At 45.8% G+C, this 10,320-nt stretch overlaps 1 protein-coding gene across 1 annotated transcript; it reads left to right on the top strand.

Moving 5' to 3' along the window:
• Positions 1–1,965: 1,965 nt before the first annotated feature.
• On the top strand, positions 1,966–9,940 carry myoc (myocilin). Its single transcript, XM_035177439.2, has 5 exons — positions 1,966–2,699; positions 6,049–6,114; positions 6,198–6,290; positions 8,516–8,727; positions 8,809–9,940. The coding sequence occupies exons 1-5, from the start codon at positions 2,213–2,215 to the stop codon at positions 9,388–9,390; spliced, it is 1,440 nt and encodes a 479-aa protein (XP_035033330.1). The 5' UTR covers positions 1,966–2,212; the 3' UTR covers positions 9,391–9,940.
• Positions 9,941–10,320: the final 380 nt, after the last annotated feature.

Genomic DNA, 10,320 nt, shown 5'->3' with positions numbered 1-10,320 from the left:
GCAGGGCCTTAGCTGAGTACCTCAGGTTACGACTGGCCTTAAAATTCAAGAATAAAATCCTAAAATCTTTTCTAAAATGTACCTGAAAAGAGATAGAGTTTGATTCTGGTCAGGACTTTGTCCGCCCTCAAGCAAAAGGGAAATAAATCATTCCCTGTCATGCCGAGCTGTATTTTTGTACACCATGAGACATTTTTATCCCCCCTGCCTCTGCTGACACACCCGCACTGGCAGCGGAGGATGTTTTGATCCTCTGGTAGGAGCTCATGCTGGATGACTTCAGATTCCGGGCATAGCAGTGGTTATGTGAGTCATACAAAAGTGAAATAAACTCTCAATTGAGAAGAGCGGACAACGTGCCAACCAGCATTAGTCAGTCTCACACACACCCTGTCCAGAGGAGACTGTTGATCACACACAGAGCAGTGGATGTGTCAGTAGCCAGAGGAAGTGGAGAATAAATCTCCAGACCATCTACACATGATACTGTGATATTTTTAAACACATCTCGTCCTTTTCTCGAATATTCCCACTTTGAAGTGGAACCTCTTCCTCACTTCTCCTACTTTCCCATGTGTTTCTTTCTTCACTCTTCACCCTTCTTCAACAGCTCTATTCCATCATGTTATACACGTGTCACACATTCACCTTCCTCCCTCTCTTCAAGGTATTTCCCGTTACAGGATGTGTCCACACCTTGAGATTTTGCAACACTACTGTCTTGGAAAACAATCTCATCCATTTGTCTTTCTGTCCTTCCAATCATCAAGTTAACTTCACCCAGATGAATGTCTCTGGCACCGGTAAACATGTGCAGAGACAGGAGGCAGGAGAAGCATCAATCTGCACGTAGAGGTGTGTTTTCAAGAGTGTGCGCACTTCACCTTGTGGCCCCTTCCCCCCCTCTGCGCCCTCTGGCCTCTCTGGAGTGAGGCATCTGCGTCAGGTGATGTTCTACGGCTCGGGGTGACCTGGCGGGTCAGCAGAGATGGATGATTGAGGAGTTTGAACGCACACAAGAGCAAAGAGACACAGAGCCGAGATTCAGAGAGCCCCAAACAAAGAGGCAGGATATGAGGGCTGAGAGCTGTGAAGCCGGGGATTTGAAAGATGCACGTGTCGGCACACCCGCCTGGTTTGTGTCTCTCACTTTCAAATCTTTCATCCTCTCTGAAAATAAACAAGCGCTCATCCAATGTATCACATGACTGCGGGAGCGAGCCTCGGAGGCTGCGGTTCAAGCTTGTCTGTGATATTGTGTTAAAGAAAAGAGATGAGAGGCAGACAGATCCACCCAGGCAGCAAGTGGAAGGAAGTGAGCGCAGATGCAGATGACTCCCGACAGCTCATTCCTGTTGTGTTAAGTATACATTTCAAAAACTGCGATGACTTGAGTCTGCAGCCTGAAAACGCTGAAGGGCCCATGTCTATGTTGGGGATCGGCTATGTGGTCATTGATTGACTCGTAACGCGGGCCCTTTGTAACGATGGCCCTTTTGGCTGCTTGTGTCACATTCAGGCCCCCTACCAATATGAAAGAGGACACCGGCTCCTCAGGAGGTAATTGTATCCGACGAGGCCCAGCTCACCCTGCCATGCTGCGGCCAAATGTCCTCCAAATCCCCTCGGACAAATGGGTCGCCATTGTGCATATCAGGGCGTGTTTTTACAGATAAAACACAAATAGATGAAGACATTGCAGGGGGTGAATGTTGAAATAAAAAAAGCCAGACTCCAAAATCCAAGATGCGGGATTTTGCAGAAAGTTAAACATACTTGTGTAAAAATGTGATGTTTTTACTTTACTTCTTTCATCCCTTCCCCCTCTACACACGCACTTGCCTCTGATCCCCACCCTCCCCTTTAGTCTTCTCCTTTACTCCCCTCCCTCCCTTTCACCTCTCCTCTCTTCCCCTGCTTCCCTCCGTCCGTCCCCTCCAGATTGTATAAATATCTGTGAGCTGTTGGAGGAGAGCTCAGTGTTAAGAGAACCTGTCCACTGAGGAGAGAAGGACAAGAGAGGGGAGGAGAGAAGCAGCTCGTAACAGCAGGAACACAAGAGACACCTGAGAGAAACGAGAGCAACAGACATCACCGGAAATTGGGAGTTTTTGTGAGGAGATTTCTGAGCTGAGAAATAAAGAAGTCTGGACATTCAAAATATTGTTCATAGAATTTTAAATTGAGTCTGTGTTGAGGGACTGTCTCCAGTATGTTCCTCCTGCTCTTGTTGTGTATGTGTGGTCTTCTGCTGCGAGGTGATGCACAGGACAGAGCTTCTCTCTGGAGGGGAAACGACCGCAGCGGGCGATGCCAGTACACCTTCACTGTACCCAGCCCTGCAGAGGCCACCTGCCCACAGACGAGTGGCCCAGAAATGGAGGGTCTGAAGGCCAGACTTGGTCTGCTGGAGGTGCTGGTGTCCCGCCTGACAGGTGGGGACACCGGGGGTCCCCAGGCGTCCGGAGCCAGGGCCCAGGCTGAGCTTCAGGAGGCGCTGGACCGGGCCACGGGGGAGAGGAACCTGCTGCGGGGGGAGAAGGAGCGTCTGGAGAGGGAGCTGGGGACACTGCAGCACAGGATGGAGGAGATGAGGAGGGAGATGGAGAAGCTGAGGAGCAGACCCTGTCCCCTGCAGACCCCCATAGTGCCGCCCAGCCCCTCTCTGCAGAACGGTGGCCTGATGAGACCTGCTGCGGGTGAGCAATACACTCACACACTTTACAGCTATTACAAAAATGTGCAAAGCTTAATGAAGAAATAGTTTTTTTACTGTAAATATTCTATTATTTTAAGTGTACAGCTAATTCAAATAAAATGTATATATATATATATATATACATTTGTTATATAAAATCTGCCCTAATCCTATGTTAATAAAATGTACAACTCCATGTCCCAATGACAGTCTCCCTGATGAAATATGTGTTTGGTGACTCTGACATAAGGATAATGGGTTAATTGGAGCAGTGAAGTGATGAGACATAAATTACCTCTATGTATGGAATACCATGCATGTATAGAGCCACACAAAATTCCAGTGCATAGCTTGGGGGTCCCAGGTATGTGTGTGTATCTGTTTCTGTGCAGTGATGAAGCTCAGATTCATATTCTGACCCCATATCCACCCACAAACAAGAAAAAGCAGGGGGAACACTGTGTGTACATGTAACATGTACCTGCTTGTGTGTGTTCCACTTGTGTGCTTAATGTTTTGGCTGCCCTATGAGTCTGCAAAGACACTTGTCTCAGGTTTCCCTGCTTCCCGTTTCCTGCCTACATTTAGGGGTGATGGAGGCAGGCCAGGGAGGGTCAGCTCAGTATTTATGAGCAGATCCTGCTTTGTTTATGACTGGTGTTTCCCTCCGCATGGTGAGCAGGGTGCGAATAACCCGGCCGGGGGAGAGGGGAGGGGCGGCTGAAACGTGATGCACGCCCTTGAAGTGGCGGCTCACTGCCCGAGTCTCATCTCGGGGCTTTTGATGACGCCTGGTGGGTCAAGGCTGATGAAAGTGTGGGGGGTTGGAGTCTAAGAACATAAAACCATCAGGGCTCCAAAGAGGTTGGGAGTTATCCTGGAGCCAGTGAGGTTAAGATCTGGTATGTTGTGTGTTTGCAGTGGCCGAACATCCGTCTAATTAGCCTCCATGCTCCTCTTTTCGCCCACCATCTCCTGTGGGTCACCAGCCCCTTGTATTCTCTCAGTTAAGCCAGCCCTCCTGGCTCTCAGAATATTTTTCTTGTAAAAGCCAGGATTGCTGGCAGCAGTAAATCCTTTTTTTTGCCAGCGCCCCATGCACCGGTAATACTGTGCATTAGGAGAGCCCATCTCCTGCATACTCCAGGTTATCTGCTGAGCTCCTCATGTTTGCACCTGCAGACAGAAATACACAGAGGGGGCCCCTCCGGGTGACAGACACATGTAGAACAGATCATAGTAAGAGGAAGACGTGCGGCACCAGAGCAGAGAGGAGATACAAGTTCATGTTTAAGAGTGAGGATGAGTTTTAATTGTTGTCAAACCAAGCTGTGGCCTTTGGTAAGACTTATCTCTATACATCTACCATCTCATAATTTGTAATAGTATTTTATGACTTTAAAAGTAAAAAGACACAAACATTTACACTGCAACAACAAGAGAGAAGATACCTCTGCCAAGGTTAACGCCCTCTATAACTATGTTAAAGAAAGTGAAAAGAAATCCTGGTTCCGTTTATCTCCACTCCAAACTTTAACAGATCCTTTCACAATATTTAATGGGAATCCTGCTCAGTAGAGCTCATACCAACACTCCCCTTATGATACTACATTTAAATTCACAAGATCCAGATTTTTATTTTGACCTGCATCAAATTTCACACCCTTAGAAATATCAGTCCTCTTACCAAATCAGATTTTCATCCATTTCCATCCATCCATGAACTATTCTCTGAGAAATCAAGGAATTAAAGAAATTTCACAGAAATTGGTTGAGTAGTTTTTGCGTAATCCTGATAAATATCAAACAAACAAACACAAAAACATGATGTCCATGTGGAGGTAAGAAGACAACAAACCTGTACATGTTCCTCTAAGGGAGATCTGGCCTTCATAGCTCAACAAACTAAAACTGTGACATGATGCTGACAACAGTGAACAGTGAACAGAAGAAAAAGGTATTTGAAAGGGAAATTTAGCTGGAATTGTTTTTACTCGAGGACTGTTATCATGGCCCAGCAGCCTAAAAGACAAACATCTTTCTAACTTTAAAAGAACACTGTCCAAATGAAGTTTATTATCAGAGTTCTCGTCTCAGAGCAAGTACGTGAAGTTAACTTGGAGCTGAGCCTGTTCCCAGCACTCAGTGAAATTCACCGTGACGTTCAGATGTTTTCTTTCAACGTGAAGCAGAAGGAGACATAAATAATGTTCAGTGAACTCCTGTGATGTCTCAATCACCGATCTGATCACGGACGTCCATGTATCGTGACTCATTTTGGATCAAATGGTCTCTCTGTTGATTGTACGCTCCACATTAACATTGTCTGCAGAGTGAACTTCTTGCAGAGGATTGGATCCAACTAAGAGCCAACAGCTCCACTGAACTCTGGTAGTAGAGGTTGATTAGACCGACGACTCCACAGATTGAAATTAGGATCTGTCTGTCCTGTGAGCTTTATATTCTCCTCTCCACACAAAGGGCACATATGGCACACACATGCATGCACGCACGCACCTTGCACGCACGCACACAAACACACACCTATAGCTTTTACAAATATTTCTCTGTTTGGAACACACTCACAGCGACTTTGTCCTGGTGTTTGTCATCTGCTCCGTTACCAAAGCTCCCTCCTCCTCTTCATCAACAGTGAGGATCAGCAACAGCCTCCAGATGCAAACGTTTAATGTTATCTGCATCATTGAGGCTCATTATCCGCCTGAAATCACTGGACACTGCACAGGCTAGAGCACGGCAGGCACGTGGCCACACACATACTAACAGTCGCCCACAGACACACAAACACAAACACATACCACACATCCATTTTAATGATCCATGCTTATTTATATTCATAGTTTGTAGTTTTCCAACAGTGCTTCACAAAGTGTTTTACAGTTTGTTTATTTTACACAGTAATGACTTCCTGAAGGAGAAGGAGAAGGGGAGAATAGACATAGATCAGGAGAAATGAGAGAAGAGAAGAGGAGAAAAGAGGTGATATCTGACAGTGTTAGAGGAGAAGAAGAAGAAGAGGAGAGAAGAAGAAGAAGAAGAAGAAGAAGAAGAAGAGCCAGACGTCTGGTTTGAAGTTTTGAAGATGGGAAGTTGACAGTGTCGGGGTGGGATGAGGTGTCAAGTGTGTGTCGTGTGTGTGTCGTATGTGTGTCGGCCAGGCCACCGACTGTCTGACTCCAGAGCAGCTGGGAATCCAGTCAGGGCTATTTGTTTCTTGCTGTCCCGTTTCCTGCTGTCACTACTGTCAGAGCCACATTTGGGAGCAAACTATTGTATGATAAGTGACGTGGTATAAAATCATGAAACTGTGTGTGTGTGTGTGTGTTTAGGCTCCAGTCAGATGTCTCACCTGATGAACAGGCCCAACAGACAGGGGGACAGCAGCAGTCTCAGAGGTGGGACATATGTTTTCTGCAGAATCACCTCAGCTTTACTGTTTTCTTTTCTTTCTATCTCACTCCGTGTCTCCCTGTTTCAGACTCCGCGTGGCAGTATGGACACACAGGTTTCCAGGAGCTGAAGGCCGAGGTGACGGAGGTGCCAGCTCCTGATGGCGCTGACGACAACACAGGTCTCACCTATTTCAAAATATCATAAGAGATATCCAGTAATATCATTTTAATTTGATCTCTGTCAACGAATATGTGCAGTTTTGAATCCATGCTTTCATTGTTATTCAGGTAAGAGTTACCATGAGCTAAGTTGAGGTTTTAATGAAGATTTCTACCATTTGAGGCATCTGTTTACTTCCATTCTTCTCAGTGACTTATTGAGGCCATTTAAGTGAACACATATCTGCATAACTCTGCATGGATTTTATTATACCGTTCACTTTTTAAGGTCCAGTGTGTAAGATTTAGGTGAAAAGGATCTATTTGCAGAAATTTTATATAAAATAATCCTTGTGATATTTTCTGAATTGTACGAATTGTTGTTTTCTTTACCCTAGAATGGGCCCTTTCTATTTAGATGCTTTCTATTTACATCGGGATTTTTTTAAACCTAGATCCATGAAAATGTCAAAAGTCGCTTTGTCTCACAATGTTAAAAAAAAATGATTCTGGATCCACCCCCTGATCCTGATCCACACTCAAATTTGATGTGTTCTTCCCTGACTCTCCCTGACTTTCATGGAAATCGAACATTGTTGGGTAATTCTGCAAACTAACAAACAAACGCTCACGCACACGGCAATTTGACACACATTTCCTGCAGCCAGTTTCATGCTATGCCACTGACCGACAGGTGGTGGCGATAACACAAAGAAAGCGTAGCAATGTTTCAATGAAGAAGACCCGAAGACTGTTTGTTACAATAAGAAAGACGATGTCAAACATGTCAGATTGTCCGATTTTCAAATGGTCAGAAGAGCCAAGATCTTCTAGCACACTATGATGATCCTTTAAATTCCAGAGTCTTGCCAGCTCATACCTCTGTCACTCACCCCCCTCTCCCCCACCTCCCCCTCTGTCCATCTGACCCTGCAAACATGACACTCACCCCCCCTGCTGACAGCCTCAAAGCAAATACTGCTATTAATACTGCAGCATTTGGGCCGAGAATACCAGAGTCGTGCCAATTTGTAGGTATGAGGGCCGCCCTGAGTTTTCGTGGATGTCTCGTAAATGGGCTCTAACAAGGATGTCACACACACAGACACACGCACACACACACACACCCCAAAAACCACATACAAGCTCACACTACCAAATGGGCTGGTTCTTCAGCAGGTTTCATTGATTGGGCAACCGTTAAAGGACATGTGGAGTCGCCACGTGAGGTCACATGATCTCTGATGAGGCTGTGCCACACAGAAGCTCCATGGTAATAGGTGTATTTATAAAACATATTCCCATCTAACCCTGAATCCGGTGCTACGTCCTGGACCTGAGAGCGAGGGTGTATTTTAGGAAGTGGTAAATATACGGCCTGCCTTATCGTTTTCCTAGTTAGAGAAGCAGAGATGAGACGTAGTGCAGCTGCTGCCCTGATGGTGGTGACTCAGACAAAGTTGAAGCGCACAGAGACTTCAGGCAGCATCTCTGGACCTGTTGTCTGCTTCAATGATGAGAAACATTGACATCATCACACCTCTGATCAGCTCACACATTACCTCCATCGTCCCTCAGCCACAGACATGTACCTGTAGATCCCTAACCCCCCGAGGACCACTGACTGTGTCCTGAATTCACCTTAAACCAGAAGCCCCCTGAATGATTTCAAGAAAGATCTACTTCTTAAGGTTGGATCGATACTTCAGCTTCGACCCTAAATAGATTCATAACATCTCTGGGACACATGACCAGAAACTAATCACTGAACTGAACCACAGATGGCAGTGCCACAGGAAATCGTTACTGAGAGGGGAAACAGACCAGTCAGTGGTCTGTCAAGAATTCCTTGATGTAAAAAAATCGGGCACATTTAGGGAACTGATATCTAGAGGCGGGTGCAAACTGGTTGATTGAATTTAAGGAGATTATTGGGCCTTGGTGGAGGTTTGCGCTCTGCTAGTCACTCCAGTTTCTGCCCCTTTTCAACCTATCTCTAGCTATTTATTTAAACGATTCATAAATCCTAAAATATTGAAATAAATTCTTTGCTCAAAATTAAATCACTGAACTGATGCGTCTTCAATTTGCACCATTTACATCCTGGGCAACTTTGCATAATCCGTGTCTTTGTTGTGTATGCAGTTGTAAGGCCTTTAAAACTTCCCTCATGTTTTGTCTGAACAAAAAGACTTGTATTTGTTAATATCCCCCCCCTCACATGTCCTCTCCTTCCTGCTCACAGGTTGTGGGGAGCTGGTTTCAGTTGGTGAGCCTGTCACTCACAGGAAAGCCGACAACATAGCAGGTAAATATGGTGTTTGGATGCAGGACCCTGAGGCCGTCTCCCCCTATGGACCCAACATGGTCTGGCGCATCGACGCCATTGGCACTGATGTCAGGCAGCTGTTCGGCTATGAAGACATGGAACAACTCTCTAAAGGCTTTCCCTCCAAGGTGGGTGTCACATGGCTCATACTCTTTCATGGGAATAAGCCCAAAAGATCTTGGATCATGCCTGGTTATTGTCTGTGACAGGTGCTGCTGTTGCCCGAGCTGGTGGAGAGCACTGGTGCCACTGTGTACCGAGGCTCTCTCTACTATCAGAGACGCCGCAGCCGCACCCTAATCCGCTACGACCTCGCCTCTGAGAGCACCGCAGCCCGTCGTGACCTCCCCCACGCCGGCTTCCACGGCCAGTACCCCTACTCATGGGGGGGCTACACGGACATCGACTTGTCCGTGGACGAGCAGGGGCTGTGGGCCGTCTACTCCACCAGCAAAGCGAAAGGGGCCATTGTGATCTCGCAGCTGGACCCCAACACCCTGGAGGTGAAGAAGAGCTGGGAGACCAACATCAGGAAGACCTCTGTGGCCAACTCCTTCATCATCTGCGGGAAGATGTACACCGTGTCCAGCTACGCCGCACCCACCACCATCATCAACTACATGTACGACACCGCCACCAGCCAGGGGAAGACCATCGCCATCCCCTTCAGGAACAAGTACCACTACAACTCCATGGTCGACTACAGCCTGGCTCAGAGGAAGCTGTTTGCCTGGGACAACTTCCACATAGTGTCCTACGACCTCAGGCTGGGTCGCAAGCAGGTCAACTGAGGCCGACCGCGGTGACTGCTGAGAGGAGACGTGTGCTCACCTGTTCCTGCTTCAAAGACTCAGAGCGTTAGAGACAAACGTGTGTGTGGTAGCAGCAGTTAGAAAGACAACACACCATCAGTATCCAACGTGTAGAGGAGCTGAACTACCAGAATCCACAAAGAAGTGAAGATGTTTGAGGAACAGCGCCCCCTGCAGGTTTGCTTTCTTTTTTCTCAGCGGGAGGACTCTTGCTGTGGCACAGTCCACAAATATGTTAGTAGAGGAAATATTTTTGTACCGCCTTTGAGTCAGATGTATTATTATTTTTCTGTTTTCTGTGAAGATATAAGTACACGTTATATTTGAGGTCTGAAAGATGGAGAATGGTTTAACATCAGCAGCTAAGTGGGATAATTAAAGCATACGATTTACAACCCAAACACATTACCATGTTTCACCTGTTTTATTAAATAAAGTGCTCGCTCACTCAGTATGTATGGATTATTGCATGCACTTGTACATTGTTTTCTGTTCAAAATCATGATGAAATAAACTTCTTCCGAAATTACAAATTAATCTGGTTATTATGGCATTTTACACCTCAGAGATTATAGCCTATTAAAACCACTTCATTTGCAAGCTACAACTTATTAAACAAATCTGGTTGGAGATGTTCACAGATTTTTAAGGATAACTGAGGGACTAATTGGCATTTCTCATATTGCTTGACTTAAAACCATTTAAAAGTACACTGATTTAAAAAATATATATCAGTAATTAAATAAGATGGAAACAGGGCTTAATACATTTGTGTCACTCATTTCCAATAAGCCTTAGTAAATCATTTGTACTTTCTGTAAAAATGATTAATAATGTGATCAAGTCTGTAGGCATACGTTTTAATAGGTTAATATTTCTTATCAACTAGACGCGTTGCAAAGGGTTTGA

Source organism: Hippoglossus stenolepis, chromosome 14, assembly GCF_022539355.2.
Source record: "Hippoglossus stenolepis isolate QCI-W04-F060 chromosome 14, HSTE1.2, whole genome shotgun sequence".
NCBI classification, from domain to species: Eukaryota; Metazoa; Chordata; class Actinopteri; order Pleuronectiformes; family Pleuronectidae; genus Hippoglossus; species Hippoglossus stenolepis.
The sequence above is the reverse complement of the archived record's forward strand: the minus strand, read 5'-3'. Positions and strand labels throughout refer to the sequence as shown.

What these genes read in the sequence shown, in the direction of transcription:
- myoc (XM_035177439.2), top strand. Translation starts at nt 2,213, where the DNA reads ATGTTCCTCCTGCTCTTGTTGTGTATGTGTGGTCTTCTGCTGCGAGGT. An exon ending in GGACAGCAGCAGTCTCAGAG is followed by an intron (nt 6,115 to 6,197) that starts GTGGGACATATG and finishes TCCCTGTTTCAG; the next exon opens with ACTCCGCGTGGCAGTATGGA. An exon ending in TGGCGCTGACGACAACACAG is followed by an intron (nt 6,291 to 8,515) that starts GTCTCACCTATT and finishes TCCTGCTCACAG; the next exon opens with GTTGTGGGGAGCTGGTTTCA.